General features: G+C 41.0%; 2 protein-coding genes across 3 annotated transcripts in view; one reads left to right on the top strand and one right to left on the bottom strand.

Moving 5' to 3' along the window:
* Positions 1-24,029, top strand: part of TPM4 (tropomyosin 4) — a 103,202-nt gene that overhangs the window by 894 nt on the left and 78,279 nt on the right. For both annotated transcript variants that reach the window (XM_056573421.1, XM_056573416.1), the window contains exon 2: positions 20,138-20,263. In XM_056573421.1, the coding sequence (XP_056429396.1) occupies positions 20,138-20,263 (126 nt within the window). The remainder of the gene's footprint in view (positions 1-20,137; positions 20,264-24,029) is intronic.
* Positions 1-24,029, bottom strand: part of LOC130368901 (protein mono-ADP-ribosyltransferase PARP14-like) — a 380,920-nt gene that overhangs the window by 307,424 nt on the left and 49,467 nt on the right. The gene's annotated exons all lie outside the window — the stretch shown is intronic.

Below are 24,029 nucleotides of genomic sequence, written 5' to 3'. Positions count from 1 at the left end.
TAGAGATTGGGAACAAATATTAACAATATTGGAAACTCAAGCATGGCTAGAGCTATTTCCTTGACGTTCATGTTTCAGGAGTTCTTCTACATATTTTGAATGGCAGTATTAATGTTAGAAAGCTGCACACAGCTTCTACTGGTATGATATCAGTTGTCCGACCTGATCGATCGATAAAATGAGGGCAGAGAAACGCACCGAGTGACAGGAGATGGTCCCATAGACTTTCTATAGAAGCATATCTCAGCACATGCTCAACCATGCACTCCTCTTGGCTATTGGTGGGGGTCTCAGCATAGATTAAATACTCTCTTCCTAAAAGATGCCTATTGTGGAGTGCAGGTATTCTATCTAACGGTATTGGCGTTGTTATTTAGATCATAACCGTGGCTGTACTTAAATTGGTACTGGTCATAAACAAAAGATTGCAAAGCCACATCAGTAACTGTTGCCTGGGACCGAGATATTTAGACTAGAATCCTACTATGTCTCTACAGACAACGTGTGGTGAATTTCCTCAATTAGAACTTGTGCCCATCCTTACATTCATTTAGAGTGAAACAGAATACAAATAGAAGGGCTCTTTTCTGGTACCATGACATCACACAAGTATTATTTGTTTACATAGATGAGTAGTGAAATATACCAGAGTTTACACTATGCTGTTCACCTACAGATAATATTTCCACAATCTTCTATTGTTCAGTGCTATTCCAGATGTTTGTTCTACTTAAAGGGGTACTCCACTGCCCCAGTGTTCAGAACATTTGGTTCCAAAAGCCCATTTAGTTCCGCCACGCCCACTCAATGCAAGTCTATGGGAGGGGGCATACGCCCCCTCCCATAGACTTGCATTGAGGTTGCGTGGTCGTGACATCACGACCACGCACCGAGCTTTGGGAACTAAATGGTCTGAAAGCTCGGGCAGTGGACTACCCTTTTAAGTACAAAAAAAAAGTGCCTTAACACCATCAAGCATGTAAAGGCAATGTATCAGTCCTCTCCAGGACTTTTCTAAAGCAAGGTCCTGGAGAGGACTGAAATGTTTTATGTATGTGCTTGATTGAATAAATACACATTTGTGCACAAATTCTACTGGTGCAGTGGAATTGCTTTTGTATCTAACTTGGGACCCTGGAGCCGGTCCCTGTGTGACTGTTTCCTTGCATCCTTTCTCTTCTTTTATAAAATGAACTAGATCCATCAAGTGGCTTTTGGCAGCACTGCAAGTATATACTTTATTTATTTATTTTTTTTTTTGAATGACCCATTTGATGACCCATCAAAAACGAAACTTCTAGTATTCAGAAAGTTGCAATTGAATTAAATGAAATACATTTTGGAATGTTATGGGTAAGGCAGCTTTAAAACTCATTCTACTTTTATTGCAGACAATGCATCTTATTGTAGCTTTTCAAAAATACAGCATTACAAGATAACAGGTCTTCTAGTACTACTCATGGTCTAATACCTTCATTTGTGTTTTAACCCCTTAATGGAATTAATCTTATGTCATGGCTATTGTCTGTAGTGTCTGCTTCCTTTTGTTTGGTTACATGCCACATAACTTTATGCCTACTTGACAGTAGAATAGTAAATTCCCTTCCTTATTTGGTAAGGAACCCTGACTAAGCTAAAGGCTGATTTTAAGCCAAATCTCTGCAACTCTAGGAATTCAGTGAAAAAGTATAGGGGAGTTTAGTTTAGAAAGATTTTACAAATGTGTCTATTCCTGAACCTGGACATGACAATTGCTTCACAGTCTATGGAATCATTTGCTTATATGTAAAAGGTTGCTGAGCAAGCTCTCCGTTATGGTAGTTTCATACTGAAAAAAATCCCTCCTCTAAAATATTCATGTAAAAACAAGCTTAAAGGGGTACTCTGGTGGAAAACAAATGTGTTCCAATCAACTGGTGGCAGAAAATTAAACAGATTTGTAAATTACTTTTATTTAAAAATCTTAAGACTTCCAGTACTTATTAGCTTCTGCATACTACAGAGAAAGTTGTGTAGTTCTTTTCAGTCTGACCACAGTGCTCTCTTTTGACACCTATGTCCCTGTTAGTAACTGTCCAGAGTAGTAACATAGTTTGTTAGGTTGAAAATAAGACAAGAGTCCATCAAGTTCAACCTAAGACCCTACTGTGTTGATCCAGAGGAAGGCAAAACTCCCATGAGGCTGATGCCCATTGCCCCATGACAGAGGAAAACTTCCTTCCCCAATATGGCAATTAGAATAATCCCTGGATCAATGTTCTATCCAAATAAATGTAGTATTCATAACCTGCAATTCATAACCTGAATTTGTTTACTGAGTCAAACATCATAACATCATCATGTGGCAGAGTCTCACTGCTCTTGCAGGAAAGAATCTCTGTGATGATGGTGAAACCTTCTTTCCTCTAGACATAGATGATGCCCCCTTGTCATGGTTACCGACCTACAGTGTTTCTCCGAAAATAAGCCCGGGTCTTATATTAATTTTAGTCCCAAAAAACACACTAGGGCTAATTTTCAGGGTAGGGCTTATTTACTTATGGGGGGGGGGGGGGGGGGGGGGCTGCAGGAGTGTGGAAAGTGGGGGGCTGTGGGAAGATGGGGGGCTGTAGCAGTGTGGAGGATGGGGGGCTGTAGCAGTGTGGAGGATGGGGGGCTGTAGCAGTGTGGAGGATGCCGCACCCCCCCCCCCATCTTCCACACTGCTACAACCCCCCCATCCTCCCACAGCCCCCCATCCTCCACACTGTTACAGCGCCCCATCCTCCAACAGCCCCCCATCCTCCACACTGTTACAGCCCCCCATCCTCCACACTGCTACAGGGGCAGGGGGGTCGGGTCTGCGGGCATTACTGGCGGCCACGGTCCGGATCTGGACCGCGGTCCGCCAGTTGATTACCCCTGGCCTAGGTCTTATTTTCGGGGTAGGGCTTATACTGCAGCCCACCCTGAAATACTGCTAGGGCTTACTTTCGGGGTAGGGTTTATTTTCGGGGAAACGCGGTAGGTATAAAAAGATGACTAGAAAGATCTCTGTATTGTCCCTTCATATATTTTTACATTGTGATCAGATCTTCCCTAAGACGTCTTTCCTCTAACCTAAATAACCCCATGCTTGATAACCTGTCTTGGTACTGTAATCCTCCCATACCATTAATAAACTTTGTCGCCCTCCTCTGCACCCTCTCCAGTTCAGCCATGTCCTTCCTATATACAGGTGCCCAGAATTGGACACAATACTCCTTATGTGGTCTGACTAATGATTTATACAGAGACAAAACTATGTCCTTGTCACAAGTCTTTATTCCTCTCTTGATACATCCCATGACGCATAGCTCATAATTGTACATTTATCCCTCTGTAATATATGTTATCCTCCTCTGTGGTGATCATCCTACCCAGTTTAGTGTCATTTGCAAATATAGAAATTCTACTCCGTAATCCCTCTACAAAGGTCATTATCCCCTTAAGGACCCAGGACGTCCGGGGACGTCCTGGCACCCTAGGCTTTAAGGACCCAGGACGTCCCCGGACGTCCTGGCGTTTTCCGGTCCCTGCCGCGCGCCGGGCAGAGATCGGAAGCAGATGCTCGCTGAAATGCTTGTCGGCGATCGTCGCAAATCGTGAGGGAAATCACCCCTGCGATCTGTGGCGTTACTGGGCTGATCGGGTCTCTGGGACCCGACCGCCCGGTAATTTTGCATGATCCCGGTTGTCACAGACAGCCAGGACCATGCTGAAGTATAGGAGCGAGGTGGCCAGCCTGCCACCTCCTCCTATCCCCTGCGATTCCTCGGTTAGCTAACCGACCAATCGCAGGGGGGGGGGGCACTTCAGGTCAACTTATGGGGTACCTCCATACTCAGAAGAGATGGGGCTACACATTTTGGGGGGTATTTTCTGCTATTAACCCTTGCAAAAATGTGAAATTTGGGGGGAAACACACATTTTAGTGAAAATTTATTTTATTTTTTTACATATGCAAAAGTCGTGAAACACCTGTGGGGTATTAAGGCTCACTTAATTCCTTGTTACGTTCCTCAAGGAGTCTAGTTTCCAAAATGGTATGGCATGCGTTTGTTTTTTTTTTGCTGTTCTGACATGCCCCCCAAAAACCATTTCAGAAAAACGTACTCTCCAAAATCCCCTTGTCGCTCCTTCGCTTCTGAGCCCTCTACTGCACCACCGAACACTTTACATAGACATATGAGGTATGTGCTTACTTGAGAGAAATTGGGCTACAAATATAAGTATACATTTTCTCCTTTTACCTCTTGTAAAAATTCAAAAATTGGGTCTACAAGAACATGCGAGTGTAAAAAATGAAGATTGTGAATTTTCTCCTTCACTTTGCTGCTATTCCTGTGAAACACCTAAAGGGTTAAAACGCTGACTGAATGTCATTTTGGGGGGTGCAGTTCTTATAATGGGGTCATTTGTGGGGTATTTCTAAGATGAAGACCCTTCAAATCCACTTCAAACCTGAACTGGTCCCTTAAAAATAGTGACTTTGAAAATTTTGTGAAAAATTGGAAAATTGCTGCTGAACTTTGAAGCCCTCTGGTGTCTTCCAAAAGTAAAAAACATCAATTTTATGATGCAAACATAAAGTGGACATATTGTATTTTTTTGGAATATCCATTTTCCTTAAAAGCAGAGAGCTTCAAAGTTAGAAAAATGCAAAATTTTCAAATTTTTCATCAAATTTTGGGATTTTTCACCAAGAAAGGATGCAAATTACCACAAAAATTTACTACTATGTTGAAGTAGAATATGTCACGAAAAAGCATCTGATAACTAAAAGCATCCCAGAGTTATTAATGTTTAAAGTGACAGTGGTCAGATGTGCAAAAAATGGCCGGGTCCTAAGGTGTAAAATGGCTGGGTCCTTAAGGGGTTAATAAACATATTGACAAGAAGTGAACCCAGTACTGACTCCTGTGGTTCCCCAATTGTAACTGTCAGCCAACCAGAGTAAGTTCCATTGATCCCCACCCTCTGCTTCCTATCACTGAGCACTAGTCCCAGCTTCACCCCTCTCCAGTCTATAACTGACCTCCTCATAGAAGCTGATCAGATTAGTCTCATAGGATCGATCCCACATGAACCCATGTTAGCGCTGTGTTAGGAGGTTATTTTCATTAAGATATTCTAGAACAGCATCTCTCTGTTTACCCACAACAGATGTTAAATTTACAGGCCATTAGTTCCCAGGATCCATTTTTGGCCCCTTTTTGAATATTTATCACATCCTAACTGTTGGGCTAGAAATAGGAGAGAAACCAATTTAGCTAACCAACTTATCCCCATAGGGTATATGACGTTCACAAGATCTCTTAAAAATGTCCGGTTTAGCTTGTGTATTTTTATTACTGATGACAAGGTCCCAATTTATGCCACTGAGGTCCTCTCTTAGTTGGTGAAAATTGGCCTTCCTGAGACTTCTTCTTATAGGATAGGTGAAAAGTTATTATCCACAAAGAGAAAGAAACTGAAGGGGCACTCACGCGTCTTCTTTCAAATCGACTTTATTTTGGAGGGCATTACAGCAGCGGGACCACCAGGCAGATCTTTAGGCCACGCAGGACCAGGTAAGGAGCATGTTGGTACCAACATGCTCCTTACCTGGTCCTGCGTGGCTTAAAGATCTGCCCGGCGGTCCCGCTGCTGTAATGCCCTCCAAAATAAAGTTGATTTGAAAGAAGACGCGTGAGTGCCCCTTCAGTTTCTTTCTCTTTGTGGATACTGCTGCTATTTTGCCTCTGTTGAGGGAGAGCACCACAGGACACATTCAAGACTAGAATTCCCAACCTACGCTGTTCATTTGCAAACTGTGTATTGCCGAAGTCCAATTCTTAGTTCACCTGTGCCGGCAGCTTTTTCTTTATGCAGTGAAAAGTTATTATGTTAGGGTCACTATTACCAAGATATCCCCTACCTCTAGTTCTAATACTATGTATGGCCTATTTGTTAGTTTAAGGTCCAAAAGCGCCCCACCTCTTGTTGGGTCCTGCACTAGTTAGGAAAGGTAACTGTCCTTTATTATTGCCAAAAATCTGTTTCCCTCGCTAGACCTGCAGGTTTCTGTTTCCCAGTCTATATCAGGGTATTTAAAGTCTCAGATAATGACTTACCCCTTCTTTGCTGCCCCTTCTGCTTGTCTTATTAGTAGGTTTTCTGCTGCTTCTATTATATTTGATGACTTATAACAGACCTCTCAATAATTTATTGTTCTAACTCCCTCTCCTTATTTCTACCCACAGACACTCCACATGATCATTTTCCTCACATATGTCCTTGCGCAGAACAGGCCTAACTTTCTGGCACCAGTTGTTTGGCAACTTTTTTTTTTCCATGGGAGAAACCCTTTAAGGCTTTTTTTCCACTTGGCAATTTATTTTGGAAAACTGGCACTGCAGTTTTTGAACCAAACCCAGAAGTGTATTCAAAAGGAATGGGAAATATAAAGGAGGGACTTATACTCCTCCTTCCCCATGAATCCACTTCTGGTTGTGGTACAAAAAACTGCGGTGGCAGTTTTGCAGCAAACTGCCAAGTGGAAACACAGCCTAAGGGTGAGGTCACACGTAGCGAATCCGCAGCACATTTCATATGGCAGATTTGCAAATACCAGTCACTAGAGCATGCTCCCTGTTGCGGCTAGGTAGCCCTGTGTGCCTGTTCATACCAGATTTGCGCTACATGTGACCCTGCCCTAAAGCGGTATGTTAGGATTTTTTTTTCTTCAGCCTTTGAGCCCATGATGCCAAGTAATAATACTGTGTAATATGCTCCTATTACCTACCTGCACTGCTTTGTCTGGTTTTTATAAACAGGACCCACACCCGAAAGTGCTGTAGTGCAAGTTCTTTTATTTTACTGTTGCCTGACCTTTCCCAGCCTTCCATGCGGCCAGAGACAATAGGTCATAAGCCCCATGGTGTCAGCCACATGCTGCAGTGGGTGGTGGATAGCATTACTTCGGTAAATCCCTTCCAATCTGCTATCCACCCACATACTGCAGCAAAGGTACCCTCCCCTGGTGACCATGTGACTTATGATATATTGTCTCTGGACACATGGAATACTGGAAAAGACTTTTGGGTACGGGTCCTGTGCATAATAAAGAGAAAAAGTGGCACATGGAGGTAATAGAAGCATATTATACAGTTCTATAGCATCATGCGCTCAAAGCTGAAGAAAAAAAAATCTTGAAATACCCCTCTAAAGGTATGTTCACATGTATCATACACACTGCGGATTTGCTGCTGAAGACTTGCAATGGCTCAATTCAATGGAGGGTGGATTAACACACAAACTGAGGAAAAGAGGTGCATTGTTTCTAAAAGAAAGCAGTTATGTCTTTTATTAATCCAAAATAACTGAAGGTGGATAGGCGGGAGGGGTTAAATCAGTTAACGTTGATAAAAGGAAAGGAAATATGGATAGAAACATTAGGTGCAAGGGAACAGTGGTGCAGTTGCCCATAGCAACCAGAGTTCAGTTTTCTAAGGCTTTTTAAAAAAGGAAAGAAGCAATTATGATTGATTGCTATTGGCAAATATTCCACTTTTCCTCAATTTCAGATCCGCATGCCTCAATTCTGCAGGGGATCCGGTGTGTGTGAGTACATCCTTAGGGTAAGGTCACACGTAGTGCATTAGCAGCGTATTTGACTCTACATATTTCAGCTTTGAAATACGCTGAAAATGTCAGTGCCAGCAAAATCTATGGCACTTAAAGGAAATTTGTCACAAGTTTCACCTGCACTAACCAGCTGCACTGGCTGGTAGTACGGGTGACACTGATTAAAATGGCGCCTTTTGTGTCCGCATCTGTCACTCTGTTGAGGAGATATCTTTATTTTTCTGTCTGAGCATGCTGGGATTTGTAGTTTTGCTTTGTGCAGTAGGCACTAAGACAAAGTGGGGAATGAAGTGAATATTAATTAGCTGGACCGAGCTCTAAACAGTGATGACGTCACTGTGCCAAGGCCTGGATTGTAGCCCCGCCCATGCCCCGGACTGTTTATTTGCATATTCTGAAAAATAAAGCTACTGTATCTCCTCAACAGATTCGGACACAGAAGGTACCATTTTAATCAGTGTCACCCGCACTACCAGCCAGTACAGCTTGTTAGTACGAGTGAAACTTAATATCCAGAGCACATTTGACTGAATTTAGTAATTGCTGCATGCTGTGGGAGTGACTGCAATATTAAAACAAATAACACGCGAATAGCTGAAAAGGAACAGGGAGAAAATACACAGCATTAAATATGCTGCTGTACAAGGAAGAAGGTGAGCATTTCATGCACCAAAACTTGCGGGCCAATGCGAGTTTACGACATATTTGTGTGCATCAAATACACTATGGTTATGCTTTCTGTGACCCTACCCTTAAATGGGCACGGTCAGATGTAAAAGCTTTTTATATGCTTTCACTGATAAAAATTAAAGACCTTTTGTAATATGGTTGTTTAAATACTTTTGAATATTTAATAAAGAAAAAGCCCCTGAAAATCCCACCACTAGAGGTCCATACCTACACTAACCAGTCCTGCAGCAGCATGTCCATGTGTTGTGGACAAGAGATGACTCATGGACAAGGCTGCATGAGCAGACACACCAATCACCTCCCACCACCACAAGGGAGGGACACGCCCCCTTCCCCTGAGAGGATTTCTAACACTGGGAGCTAAGGAAAAGAGGTATTTTTTATAATAAATATAGGTGGGAAAGGCAAAAAAAATTAGATGTGCATGGTCAGGATTGGGTACTGAGTAACATATTGTTTTTTGTTTTTTTGTGTGGGATCTGACAGGTACACTTTAAAGGGTTATTCCTAACTGCCTATTTACATTGTCTGTCCTGTGGCAGGCTCTGTGTGCCTTTCTTGTTTGGCTGTGAGATGTGTGGTCCCAGTTAAGGCCAGTAGCATACACACACTCCCAGACAGACAAACACGTAACATTAATCCCTTATTAGTTCTTATCTTGCTCACACAGCTTACTCTCACTTTAAGAATATGACTGAGGACGGAGGCTCAGATGTATACAGGGCTAAGAAAGCTGTCACTCACTAGTAATGTAAACACACAGATAAGGTGACATGCCAGGGCTCCTGCAATCTTCCCACTAGCACTTTCCTTCTATTCAGAGGAAATGATGTTACCAGCCTTACCGACCGATTCTAGAGCACAAAGGTGGTCTGTAACCTAAACAATGATCTGTTAACAAGGGAAGGTGAAAAAAATCTCATACATTTGAAAGGATACACAAAAAGTAATTATAACAACATTTTGGAAAAACGTGTACTTTGACGTGCATTACAAGGTTAATTAAGATCTTTAAGATGGGAATAACTTTTTAAGTCCTTTCTACATAAGGACATATGTAATTGAAGTATGGAGACTATGGATGAAAATTAGGGGATAGAGGAAGAATTATAAACTACTGATAGGAGTTTATCAAAAGAAAAGTATAATGGAAGCAGAAGAGAACCTAATTCAAAAAACTGATGAGGAAGCAAAGCGCAGTTATGGGGGACTCCAGCTAACACATATGCCAAACACAATATCCAAAGTAGAAGAGGGAGGTCACCTAGGTAATAGTGACAACATAATAAGTTTTAAGATGTTTAATGGTGGGGCTACAAAAATGCTAAACTTCATGAACGCCAATTTTTTACAACTAAGGGAAGATCTTAGTGACATATTAACATAGTTTATAAGGTTGAAAAAAGACCAGGGTCCATCAAGTTCAACCTATATCCCTAATAATTCCCTGCTGAGTTGATCCAGAGGAAGGCAAAAACCCTCATACTAGGAAGTAAAAATTTCTTCCCAACTCCAAATATGGCAGTCAGAATAAATCCCTGGATCAATGTTCTGTCCCTATAAATCTAGTATACATAACCAGCGATGTTATTATTCTCCAGAAATGCATTCAGACCCCTTTTGAACTCTTTAACTAAGTTCCCCATGACCACCTCCTCAGGCAGAGAATTCCAGTCTCACAGTAAAGAACACCCGTCTGTGCTAGTGTAGAAGAAACCTCCTTTCCTCTAGACATAGAGGATGCCCCCTTGTTATAGATACAGTCCTGGGTATAAATAGATCATGGGAAAGATCTCTGTACTGTCCCGTTATATTTATACATAGTTATTAGGTCTCCCCTAAGCCTTCTTTTTTCTAAACTAAATAACCCTAATTCTGATAATCTTTCTGGGTACTGTAGTCCTCCCATTCCCCGTATTACCCTGGTTGCCCGTCTTTGAACCCTCTCCAGCTCCACTACAGTATATCTTTCTTGTACACTGGCGCCCAGTACTGTAGATTAGGACTTATCCCTCAAAAATAAAAGTACACAGCTAAATTGGATATTTTTAAGAGCATCCTAATTAGAACTTGTGAATAAGTCATAGCCTAAATAACAAATGCATTAGAAATTAGGTTAACTGAAACTGTTAGGGTACGGTCCCATGTAGCGTATACGTAGCGTCTTTTTCTGCATATCTACATCAACAGATGCAATCAGATAGGGCATAAGATGTCTTTGGCTGGAATACCCCTTTAAAGGGCTAGAAGCTATAGGTTTGTATATAAGGGGATTTGAGAGATCCCTTTCTGGAGTATCTTGATGAACAGGATCAGTCCTGTCAGACTAATCTGATCAGCTTCTATAAGGAGGTCATTTATAGACTGGACCAGGGTGAAGCTGTGGATGTTGTGTATCTAGACTTTTCTAAGGCTTTTCATACTGTGACACACAAAAGGTTAGTACATAAAATGAGGATGCTGGGTGTAAATGGGTTAGCAACTGGCTCAGTGATAGTAAACAGAGTATACTCCAATTGGGTGACAGTTTCAAGTGGGGTACAGCAGAGGTCAGTAGAGTAGATTTACAGATGACAATAAATTGGGTAAATCACCATAGAGGAGGATAATTTAATATTATAGAGGAATTTAGGTAAACTAGAGGCTTGGGTAGATAAATTGCAAATAAGGGGTTATCCAAGATTAGAAAAACATGGCTGCTTTCATCCAAAAACGCACAAAAGTTAGTTGTGGTGTTCAAACTCAGCTCCATTCGCACAAATTTAATGTGGATAAATGTAAGGTTATGCACTTGGACTGTAAAATCAAAATGTACAATTATCTACAAATAATATACTGGGTAAAACTACTACCAAAAATAACTTAGGGGCACTGGTGGACAGTAAGCTAAACATTAGTGACCAGTGCCAAGCAGCTGTTGCTAAGGCAAATTAAAGGGGTATTCCGTCCTCATACATCTTATTCCCTATCCAAGGGACAGGGGATAAGACGTATGATTGCGGGGGTCCCGCCGCTGGAACCCCCCGTGATCTCGGTGCAGCTTCCAGAATTCAGTGCCGGGCGCTGCACCCGAGACGTGACGTCTTGGCACATCCCCTCCAAAAAAAAAAATCTATTTTATTGATTGCTATGGCCAACTGCTGAACTTTTCCTTTGCACAGCAGTATTATGTAGAATTTTGGGCACTTGTATATAATGGCAGAACTGGAGCTGGGGCAGAGGAGGACGATCAAGGTATTTAATGGTACGGAAGGATTACAGTACCAAGATAGGTTATCAAGCTTGAGGTTATTTGGTTAGGAGAAAAAATGGCTTAGGGCAATTTTATTCCAAATACACAAATAGATGAATGGGCAGTAAAGAGATAATTTTATAGATTTATAAAAAATCTTTTTAGGAATTCTTTACTGTAAGAGCAGTAACAATATGGAACTCTCTGCCACATGATGTTGTGATGGCAGACTCAAAAAGTTTAGGGAGGGTCAGGATTCTTGAAACATATAATATTAAAAGTTATGAATACTATCTTACAGGAGACAGGGCGTTGGTCCAGGGATTGGAGTCGTTAAGGAATTTATTCCCCTCGGTATGTGGCAATTGGCATTTGCCTTAGGCTGCATTCACACCACGTTTTTGCAATACAGTTCCCGTATATGTTTTCAATGTGAAAACCGCATGGAATCGTATTGAAAACCGTATGCCAAAAGATGCATCAGGTTGTGTCCGTTTTGCATCCTGGACGGTTTTGTCAGTTTTTTTTCCTTACCCAAAACTGTAGTCTACCACGGTTTTTGGTCCGGGTGAAAAACTGTATTAAACCGTATACGTTTTTTTTTTTAACATGGGAGTCAATGGAAACCGTACAGAACCGTATGTACATACAGTTCCATCCGGTTTTCACCATACGGTTTTTGACTTTGCACAGTTTTTCTTGGAATTTCAATCAAACAAGTGGAACTTTATTCAAGTGAAAAGTTAAAAACGTGTACGTTTTTTTCTTAAAAAACGGATGCAACCGGACATCATTTTTCAAAACGTATACGGTTTTTAACTGTATACGGCTTGAAATTTGTACACGTTTTGATACACTTTAGTCAGGTTTTGAGGAATCCGTTTTTCATCAAAAACCTGATACAGGAACTGTATTGCAAAAACGTGGTGTGAATGCACCCTTATAAGGTTTTTGTTTTTTTCCTTTATCTGGATCAATCCAGATTGAACTTGCAACCTAATGGACTCTTATCTGTCTTCACCCTTACCAATTATGAGCTTTATGACGCCTTTAAAACTGACTATACACACAAGATTTTTATCTCCAAGAATTTGTCAAAATAGTTGTCATTTGTACTGATACCACCACCAACATGTTAGACTAAGGCTATGGCCATATGCAACAGAAATGCTGTGGATGTTCTGCAATGGAAAATCAACATTTTTTCTGTAGAAAATCCTTGGGTTTTGTGCAGATTTGTTGCAGATTTTTCACTGCAGTATTCTGCACTCTGATCTGAATGCATTTTGCTGTGAATCCATGGTGTTTCCACAGCAAAATCCACAAAACTGCAGATTCATTGTACATTTTGGCAGACAGTAGTCCTTGGTCAGTCATTCATGAATCATTTCCAATATATAGTTAGCCGTAATGGACAAATTTGGAAATTTTGGCTGACTTTCAGGATACTCCTACATACGCTTCTACATAGGCCTACCCTTAGGGTGTATTCCCATGTACAGTATCCTGCACTTGTAGCTTAAGGGTAGGGTCACACATAGTGTACACATGGTATATTTCATGCTGAAAGAAATACATTGTGCAGCGGTAAATATGCTACATATTTTCCTATGTGCAGACACACAGGGCTATGTGTGTACCGTAATGTTGGCGGGCCCAGAGCACTCACATGATTGACATGTGGGCCTGCCTCCAAACCTTACTGTGCACACAGGAATGCCGCTGGGTAGCCCTGTGTGTCTGCTTATAGGAGAATATGCAGTGTATTTTCAGCTGTACAGCATGAAATACGCCGCATATATGCTACGTGGGACCCTGCCCGAAGGGTGGATTCACACGTACAGTATCCTGCGCATATTTGATACACAGGGTTTGAAGCTCCAGATTTGAAGAAGTTTTGTTCAGTCATTTCGTTTACATTAAAATCTGCAGCTTTAAAATCTTGGCATTAAATATGCACAGGATGCTGTACATGAGAAGAGACCCAAAAGGCGTTCTACAACAAAAAATGTTTTTCATATTTTAAGACAAAAGCCCAGGCTGTCTTGTTTTTATCATCCTCTGACCCATAAGCAATTGTAATGTAAATCTACAATATATTGTGCACATATACTAGTATTTTCTGTAAAAAATAAATACTTCACAATTGTTAGTAGATGTGGAGTGTTATAAAATAATATTTTCTGCTTTCAGAATGCTCCCCCTGAATTCTTCCAGTACAAATACTCTGCCCTTGCACAGTAATCTCACTCATGGTAGCCAGGGATCATGCCAGCTGTGCTGTAGGACTGGGCATGACCATCTGAGATTCTCCAGCAAGTTAAGTCACCTAGCTCATTTCTGACACACACACTTCCACGAACAATAGAAGGAATTAAGTGACCTTTGAGCAGAATTTGGATGGTATTATGTGGCAGCCTGGGGTAGATTAAGAGACAATATAAAGTGAGATCATTTCTCTTTTTATTATCCACTGGATTAGTGTTTAATGCTCCTTCTAAAGAAGAAATTCTATTTTTAAAAATAGCAATATATTTGCTACAAAAAGAGAGATTAAAATTGAAACTTAAGACAATCTTTCATTTTACAATAGAATAAAGTATTAAGGCTGGCTTCACATATATCAGGTGTCCGGCACAGGAGGGAAACTGATGCTAGAACTGATCCCATTCATTTGAATGGGACAGTTCACAATCATCCAGCATCTCAATTTTGAAGCCGGATGGTTGGACATGCTGGAGGGCACCAGGCAGGAGAATGCAGCTTGCTGCGCTCCCCTGTCCGTTGCCCGGAAACAATGGATGCTGGATGCTATGCAACTGATGACAATTTGTTACAGTTGTGGCATCAATTGCATTGAGATTTTGGCTGAGCTCACCTATGCCAGATGCCGGACATATGTGAACCCAGCCTAAGAATACCTATCTAATATTCTGTAGCCCCCTCGTGCCATCAAACAGTGCTGACCTGTTCAGGAATGTAATCTACAAGGTAGGGCCTCCATCATTCTGAACTGTGTAAGGCTCCTTTCACATTGCATTAAAGGGGTACTCCACCCCTAGACATCTTATCCCCTATCCAAAGGATAGGGGATAAGATGTCAGATTGCCGCAGTCCCGCTGCTGGGGAGCCACGGGATCCCCGCTGCGGCACCCCGCTATAATTACAGCACAGAGCGAGTCCGCTCTGTGCGTAATGACGGGCGATACAGGTGACGGAGCAGCGTGACGTCATGGCTCCGCCCCTCGTGACATCACAGCCCGTCCCCTTAATGCAAGTCTATGGCAGGGGGCGTGACGACTACCACGCCCCCTCCCATAGACTTGTATTGAAAGGGGCGGGCCGTGACATCACGAGGGGCGGAGCCATGACGTAACGATGCTCCTGCCCCTGTATTGCCCGTCATTACGTGCAGAGCGAACTCGCTCTGTGCTGTAATGATAGCGCAGTGCCGCAGCGGGGATCCCGTGGCTCCCCAGCAGCGGGACCGCGTCGATCTGACATCTTATCCCCTATTCTTTGGATAGGGGATAAGATGTCTAGGGGTGGCGTACTCCTTTAAAAGGTAGCTCCCACCATCACTTTTTTTCTTTTTTCTGTCCCTGCCTATTACCCATCTATCCCTAACCCCCTCCCTGCCTTTAATTTTTTTTTTTTACATATTAAAAATGCCTTTACGTCACTGATGCCTGCTGGGGCCGACACTTCCGCCCGTAGTTCACCTATTCAGTGTCCCTCCAGCTGTTTCCCCACTACAACTCCCAGCTTGCTCTGACATCTATGAGCTGTAAGGGCATGCTAGGAGTTGTAGTGGGGAAACTGAAGGCATACTGTATAGGTGAACACGCAACACCCCCCCCCCCCCAGCATAATATTTTACCTTGTCCCCGGGAGCCTGCGTGCATCCACTTCCTTCAAAGCGCTCGTTCCCGCCTGTCTGATTGACAGACAGGGAGCGAGCGAGCGCAGCCTGACTGAATTAGGACCGATGCCCGGCTGGGATCGGTCCTAATTCAAGCGTGACGTCACGCCAGGCTGCAGCCGGCCACTAGGAGGGAGACCCATAGTGGCCGGTTTTTAAATGTAAACTAAACAATTTTAATGGAAAAAAAAAATAAAGTATATTAGAGTACTACAACATATCAAAAAAAAAAAAATTTGGTGACAGTGCCCATTTAAGCAGTGACCATTGGATGTGTCAGGGAGTGCCTGACATATACATCTAACATATACTAATTATGTATGTCACTTATCTAGCAGCCCTGCCACATACATCCTCAACAGAGGCCAAAATTAACACTTTTGGCCTTCATCAGGTATATGGGGGTCTTTGGATCAGCTTAACGCATGCATCAGGACCTGTCCCAGCATTTGCATTCAAAGAACTTGACTATACACTGCTTAACATAGTGTGAAAACATAATCTCACAGATGCTCAATTGCATTTTAAAGTCTGCTCCTAGAGAAAGACCAGGGTGTTTTTTTTTTTTTTTACATTATGTGGACACTAGGGTTCGTTTGTGTTGATTTCCTGTGATAGACATGGTACCAGAATGAACTATGTAATAAGGCAAGCTTCGAAGGTAGTGTGATGCTCTTGGCAATGTATGCTGGGAAACGTTGAGTGTTGGCATACCACCAACCTAAATGACTCTTATGTCAAAATTGCTGTAACAGCTATTTGGGTATAGAAAAATATATATTACAGACTTTATTAATGCGTCTGCTGTATATGGAGCTACTAAAAATGTTGTTGACCTTTTACATGTTCAAACATATACCAATCTTTTACAGCATGTAAGAACTTGTTAGAACAACGTTGTAGGTGGTTCTTTATTTCAGCACATCATGTTTTTCTGCCTACGTCTGTTCTATTAAAAAAAAAGTATTGCACAAACCTCATATCGCTTCTCAGGCCCTGTTCCAGTTATGTATCACCTACACTCTCCTTGGGAAATAATATGTAATCCAATAAAAATGGATAGCAACACTACCACAATATATAACCTACACTTGCTACCGCAAAAATGTAATCCAATACCATTTAATCCAAAAAGCTTTCTTTATTAATCATGATACATCAAAAATGTAAAACTCAAAAAAGACAGACACCCCTAACCCATAAAAACATACCCATAAAGCTATGGCGTCCCCTGCTGCAATGACATAAATAAAAATGAATTAGTGGTCACTGGTTATCTTACAAATGGAATGGTGATATTACACCAATACACCGTATGCGGTTTTCCCAAGGACCAAAAACCATGGTATACCACGGTGGGTTCACATCAGCTCCGTTCGCTTATTCCGCTGAAATGACAGAAGTTTTGAGGAGAAAAAAAAACCCTGCATGACAGGTTTTTTTTCTTCGCTAAAATCATGTAAAATAACGGACATCTAACAGAACCCCCAAAAGGACTCCATTCAAAGTGAATAGGACCTTTTTAGTTCATTAAAATGGTTAAATGCTGTGTAAACATCAAACGCCAGTAATCCCTGGGATCTAGGGGACCAATCAACAGCTCCGGGATGTAATCACACACTGCTAATTGGTTGCTGTTGAATAATGGGGACCGGTCCTTCCAGGCGCTCAGTGGATCAGTGATTGCATTAGGCAGCTTTAGGCCAAGTCTCCACTTGTTTTTTTAGGGAAAAACGCCAATTCTGCCACATGGCGTTTTTTCGGCCACAAAACGTTGTGACCAGATGTTAGCTGTAAATCAATGCAAATCGCAAAATTCTTTTTCCACTTTATGTTTTTCAGTTTGGCTTTTTTTTAATCCTTTTGGCATTTTTTTTTTTTTTCGTTTTTCAGCTCCTTGGCAGTTTTGCATAGTCCCAGCATGTTGAGCCTATGGCGTTTTTTTCCCCTGAAATCGTGGCGTTTTCTTCCATAGAAGACTATGGGAGTAAAAAAAAAAATGTCAAGAAAAACTACATGTGGGTTTTAACTTCGGCATTTTTGCAGGCAGTTTTTATTCTATTTTGGACTTTAGTGATCAAAAAAAGTGATGGAGATACCTTTTTTTTTAAATAAAATTTCATAGGGTACCATTAAAAAAAAATGTTAAAAAAGATACAGTAGTGATGGAAAAAAAATGTATTTAACGAAATTTTTCTTTATTATAATGAAATTTTAATTAATATTTAAACAGGGATCAATTTATGTGTGTGGGCAGGGCACAAAAAATCCGACAATAATAAAAATGTAGTCTGTGTGTGTTTTTCGCTTTATTTTTTTATATTTTTTAGGTAGTACTACTACTCCCAGCATGGAACACACTGTTCCATGATGGGAGTAGTAGTACCTGTACTTCTGACACCCGTTGCGATCCTCCTGTATAAAGTATAGAGGCAACCGTCCGCTCTTCTATGGTCCTTGCACTGCCGTATATATACACCTATTCATATTTCTGGCAGAGAGCTGTGATTGGCCAGATGGTTCCAGCCGATCACAACTCTCTGTGGGAAATATGAATAGGTGTATATATACGTCAGTGAGGGGGCCATAGAAGAACGGCCGGCTGGCTGCCTCTATACATTATACAGGAGGATCACAGCGAGTGTCAGGAGTGACACTCGCTGCGATCTGTCGATTAATGCAGGTACTATAGCTCCCAGCATGGAGCAGAGTGTGCTCCATGTTGGGAGTAGTAGCACCTGCAGTTAAGGACAGATCACAGCGGGTGTCACTCCTGACACCTGCTGCGATCATCCTTCATCCCTGAGATGCAGCGAGGCTTTCTCATGCGCTCGCATCTCTGCTCTGTACTCCGGCTGCTCACTCACTCATTCATATTTCCCACTGAGAGCGGTGATTGGCTGCCACCACCTGGCCAATCCCCACTCTGGGCGGAAAATATTTCTATTCACATCACTGGCTGGCCTGGAGTATAGTGCAGAGATGCGATCGCTGTATAGAGTCGCTCTGCATCTCTGCTATATTATGGAAGATCGCATCGCGTGTCAGGAGTGACACCCGGGGCGATTTGTCTATTAGTACAGGAACTACTACTCCCATCAAGGAACAGTCTGTTCCATGCTGGGAGCAGTAGTACTACCTAAAAAAATATGGAAAAAAAGGGAAAAACACACACACACACACACACACACACACTAAATGTTTGTTATTGTCGGCAAAATTTTTAGTGCCCTGCCCACCCACATAAATTGATCCCTGTTTAAAAATGTATTAACATTTCGTTATAAAAAATATTAATTTCGTTAAATACATTTTTTTCCCATCACTACTGCATCTTTTTTTTTCCTTTTTTTTTTTGGTACCCAACAAATTTTCAAAAAACACCAAAGGGGCCAAAAATGCTATTTCCACTCAAATGCAAAAACGCCTGAAAAAACGTCAGTCGCAAGAAATTGCACTGGCGTTTTTTCTGGCATTTTTTTTTCATACAATAAACAACGCAGGCAAAAAAAAACAAGTGGAAATTTAGCCTCAGGCAGCCCTTAGCAATTAAGCACCAATAGCATAGATCAATGTAATGCAAAAGCATTACATTGTCCTATGTAAGCCATCTAATGATAGCTTATGATAAGCACATAGGGGGCCATAAAGTGTATAAAAAAAAAATAATAAAAAAATAAATAAAAAAAAGACTTAAAAATTGTTTTTAAAAATACATAAAAAATCTAATTACTCCCCTTTTCCCATTTTTCAAATTAAACACTGTAAAAAAGTAGGTTCCTGATCCTGCAAGTTGAACAGCATAAATGCGAAAAATTCCAGAATTGGTGATTTTTGGTCACATCACAGCCCAGAAAAAAATTATTAAAAGTGATCAAGAAGCCACATAAACACAGAATTGATACAGTTAAAAAATTCAGCTCATGGTGCCAAAAATAAACTCAGCTCCGTAGGTGGAAAAAAAAAAAAAAAAAAAAGTTATATGGATCAGAACATTGAACATTGAACAACCTTTTTTTTTTTTTTCCAAGTTTACATTTTTTTTTTAGAATAAAACAAAACAAAATGTATAAGTTTGGTATCATTGAAATCATACTGTCCCATAAAATAAAGTTAGCGTGTTAGATTCACCGTATTGTAAATGAAAAAAATTATTACCCCACTAAATAGTGTAATTCCATATTTGTTTTTTCAATTTTGCCAAGTAAGAAGTGCGCTCAGCCCATTACCGGATCAAAAGGATTTGTATTGAAAATATGGGGAAACACCAGAAAAAAATGTCAATGCCCCTTACATTTTTTCTGGAATTTTTTTTTTAACTCTATTAGACTTTGGGAGAGAAATGTCAAGATTTGAGCCAAAAAAGGCCATGGCATTAGCACAAGACACCAGAACAATTCTCCCAGCTAACTGACACCACCTCTTCTTGTAGGATGTCATTGTCACCTAGCATAAAAAAGCACTGAGAGTCCCAGTACCCTGACTCTATGGGATATAACTATTACAGTGGGAATATACAGTGCACATTAATGTAAATGAACAAATCTTACAGTGCAGACTCCAAACATTACTTTTGTAATAGGGCAAGGGTGTCACTTGAGGTACATACAAAACACACCATAACCAGTCTGGTTTTATTTTTCTAGGTAGAGGATGAACTGGTTGCACTGCAGAAGAAGCTGAAAGGAACAGAAGATGAACTGGACAAATACTCTGAAGCTCTGAAGGATGCTCAGGAGAAACTGGAGCAAGCGGAAAAAAAAGCTACTGATGTAAGTCTGTCAGATACCGTACCCCGGCTGTCATTGCAGATAGATACCATTAACATCTTGTGGACAAGATATTTCCTGTAAGTTTTTCCTACCACAAACAGTAGATTGTGGAAACATAGCACCAAATATAAATGATCTTATTTAATCTACTATACAAGTACTTAAAGGGGAACTCCGGTGGAAACAAGTGGAAAACAAATGTTTTCAAATCAACTGGTGCATGAAAGTTAAATAGATTTGTAAATTACTTCTATAAAAAGAAGAAAAAAAATCTTAAACCTTCCAGTACTTATCAGCTGTTGTATTCTACAGATATCCTACAGAGAAATTTGTGAATTTCTTTTCCATCTGACCACAGTGCTCTCTGCTGACACCTCTGTCCATGTCAGGAACTGTCCAGATTAGAATAATATGCCCATAGAAAACCTCTCCTGCTCTGGACAGTTCTTGAGACGGACAGAGGTGTCAGCAGAGAGCACTGTGGTAAGACTGGAAAAAACGTCACAAATTTCTCTGTAGTATACAGCAGCTAATAAGTACTGGAAGGGTTAAGATTTTTTAATAGAAGTAATTTACAAATCTGTTTAACTTTCTGTTTAATATAATATACCGTAATATACCGTATGTGTGGCCATGGCTGTACAGAGGCACAAGGAGCCCCTGCTGCTCCATATCAGGATGCCTGTGTGCCTGTATGGTGCCGTTACAACAATATACTCCCTTAGAAGCAAAACATCTGAAGTAGCATGTAACATTTACGCTCTGTATACTCCTGTAGGAAATCAGAGGCATATGGAAATTCTCACACCCTGCATTCATTGTGGGATTTTGTCTATGTAAAAATCAGCGGACTTCAGACATGCAGTGAAGGAGATCCATGGCTGTACACATTCTGCTGTTCAAAACTGCTGCTATTTTGCAGGGGGGGAAACTAAAAGAAAGGCAACATTCTCAGCTTAATTTTACATTATGTGTAAACTCAACCTAACTGTGCGAACAGCATGACATATAAATTTATATTACTGTGCAAAGTTACATTTTCTATATACAGTCCTTTACTCTATGAGCTGCTATGTACTGTCAAGCAAAAATGTGTTAGTGGTATTTGTGATATAGCAATTTCCAATATTTTAAAAGTTCTATATTTGTCCACCAGAGGGCAGCAACATAAAAGAGCAGATAGTTATAAAAAACTAAAACGTGAGCTATAACAGAGCAAATTATACTGCTGAGTATACTAGTACTCTTTGATCACACCCAGACACTTCTAAGGAGAATTAGAATGAATTAAATAACTGGATATGCAGTTCCCTAATTTTCATGTAGGTTCACCTTTGGTGAACTAAACTCGCAGCTATGATTTGGGCCTTTTACACTGCCTAAAGCATTCTTTTGGCCATTTTTTTTTTTGCAACCGAAGAACATGCATAGGTACACTGTGTGTACCTGGGGTTGTCACAAAGTAAAAGGACAAAAGAGGGAAAAGAGTCCTACTGAGAAGTGTCTTCTGTATGTAATTGTTTTACAGAAACCAAAAAAGCTAGCTACACACATGAAGGAAGAAAAAACTTTTTTTTATAATTACTTCAAAGGGGTACTCTGAAGGGATAACTGGTTTCAAATCGCCTGGTGCCAGAAAGTTATACAGATCGGTAAATTATTTCTATTTAATAATCTGTTAAAACAGCTTAATCCTTCCAGTACTTATCAGTTGCTGCATACTACAGAGGAAGTAGAGTTGTTCTTTTCTGTCTGACCACAGTGCTCTCTGCTGACACCTCTGTCCATGTCAGGAACTGTCCAGTGTAGGGGCAAATCCCCATAGCAAACCTCTCTTCTCTGGACAGTTCCTGACATGGACAGAGGTGTCAGAGGAGAGCACTGTGGTCAGACAGAAAAGAACAACTCAACTTCCTCTGGAGCATACAGCAGCTGATAAGTACTGGAAGGATTAATATTTTTTAATAGAAGTAAGTTACAAATCTGTTTATTTTTCTGGCAACAGTTGATGTGAAAAAAAGAGATTTCCACTGGAGTACCCCTTTAATTCTTCCAGTACTTATCAGCTGCTGTATGTGGCAGAGATAGTTGTGTAGTTCTTTCCAGCCTGACTGCAGTGCTCTCTGCTGCCACCTCTGTCCATGTAATGAACTGTCAAGAGCAAGAGAGGTTTGCTGTCTTTTTCAGTCTGAAGGGGGCTTCAGAGAAAATGACTATCCCAGTGAAATCCTTGTACTTCCTGCAGAACGTCATTCCTGTCTATGGGAGGGTGCGTGACGTGATGTCACTAGGGGGCGTGGCCATGACGTCACATCCCAGTCTCGGAGGCAGCAGCCAGCACAGAATGACTGGGGCTGCACCGAGATCATGGGGGTCCCCAGCAGCGGGACCCCTGCGATCATACATCTTATCCGCTATTCTTTGGATAGGGGATAAGATGTATAAAGCTGGAATACCCCTTTAAAAAGATTTGCAAATCTTAATCCTTCCAGTATTTAGCTGCTGTATGCTCTAAAGGAAGTTTTTTTTTCTTCTTTTCTGTCTGACCACAGTGCTCTCTGCTGACACCTCTGTCCATGTCAGGAACTGTTCGGAGGATAAGTTTGCTATGGGGATTTTTTCCTGCTCTGGACAGTTCCTGAATTCAGACAGAAAAAAAATTCAAAAAGAAAAACTTCATCTGGAGCATAGAGCAGCTGATAAGTACTGGAAGTATTAAGATTTTGTAACAGAAGTAATTTACATATCTGTTTAACTTTCTGGCACCAGTGGATTAAAAAAAAAAATTCCACCAGAGTACTAATTAAAACTGATCGCGTAGGTAATGACTTGGTGAACAAAACCTAAAAATGTTGGTTCCATGGAGCAGAATGTTTTAAAATCATTAAGAACCTATGGTAAGTCATTAAAAAGCGGGTAAAGAAACAAAAAGAAAAAATTGTAACAAACTGGAAGCACTGATTAGGCACGAAAGGGTTGCCATCAGTCCAGATTTGGTTCAGAAGCGGATCCCCAGTATGCTAGGGCAGTTTGCAGAACTCTTGAAAAAAAATAGGTTAAACACTAGAAGGGCTCTAAGCACCGTCAGCGGTATTACCATTATAAAATCACGGGAGCTTATCGGGAGGATCATTTCTGCATGTCCGGTATTTTTCTCCTGCTACCTCCTCCAGAATAATGGACATTCGACGGACCCCATCCAAAGTCAATGGAAGCCGACGGCACCTGTTGTGCTCCGACCCATTCCGGGTCCGTTAAAGCACTCGGATTGGAGTAGACAACAGTAATACACAGCTAACGACAGCACTGTGGGCATCCAGCATAATAATAATTGCTAAGAAATCAATGACCTTTTTACCTTCTTGGTTATCCGCTATTTATCGGAAAACAGCACTATACATGTAAGTCACATACTAAGTGCCTTTACACTATATAATGTCAGCCTATTTAGCCGATCCCTCATAAATATGGCTAGATTAACTATTTAGTGAGCATGGATGGAGTCTGTCTCAGAACTTTTCTGAAATACAAACAACACAAAATCCAGGAGCTAAATTCAATGCTTGATTTGTATTTAAAGGTAAGAGAACAAAAATAACAGGGTGCGACAAGCAAACTTTGCTCTTACATTTTCCTCGTGTTTAAGCAATACCTGTTTTCTATGGCTAGGGTGCAACAGGAGTTAAAAACACATCATAACTGTATCTGAATCAGACAATGGTGCTTGCATATGATATAGGTAATGGCTAATGTCAGAGGAATGGAA

Source organism: Hyla sarda, chromosome 1 (genome assembly GCF_029499605.1).
Source record: "Hyla sarda isolate aHylSar1 chromosome 1, aHylSar1.hap1, whole genome shotgun sequence".
NCBI classification, from domain to species: Eukaryota; Metazoa; Chordata; class Amphibia; order Anura; family Hylidae; genus Hyla; species Hyla sarda.
Note: the sequence above shows the minus strand (reverse complement) of the source record. Positions and strands in the feature narration are given on the sequence as shown.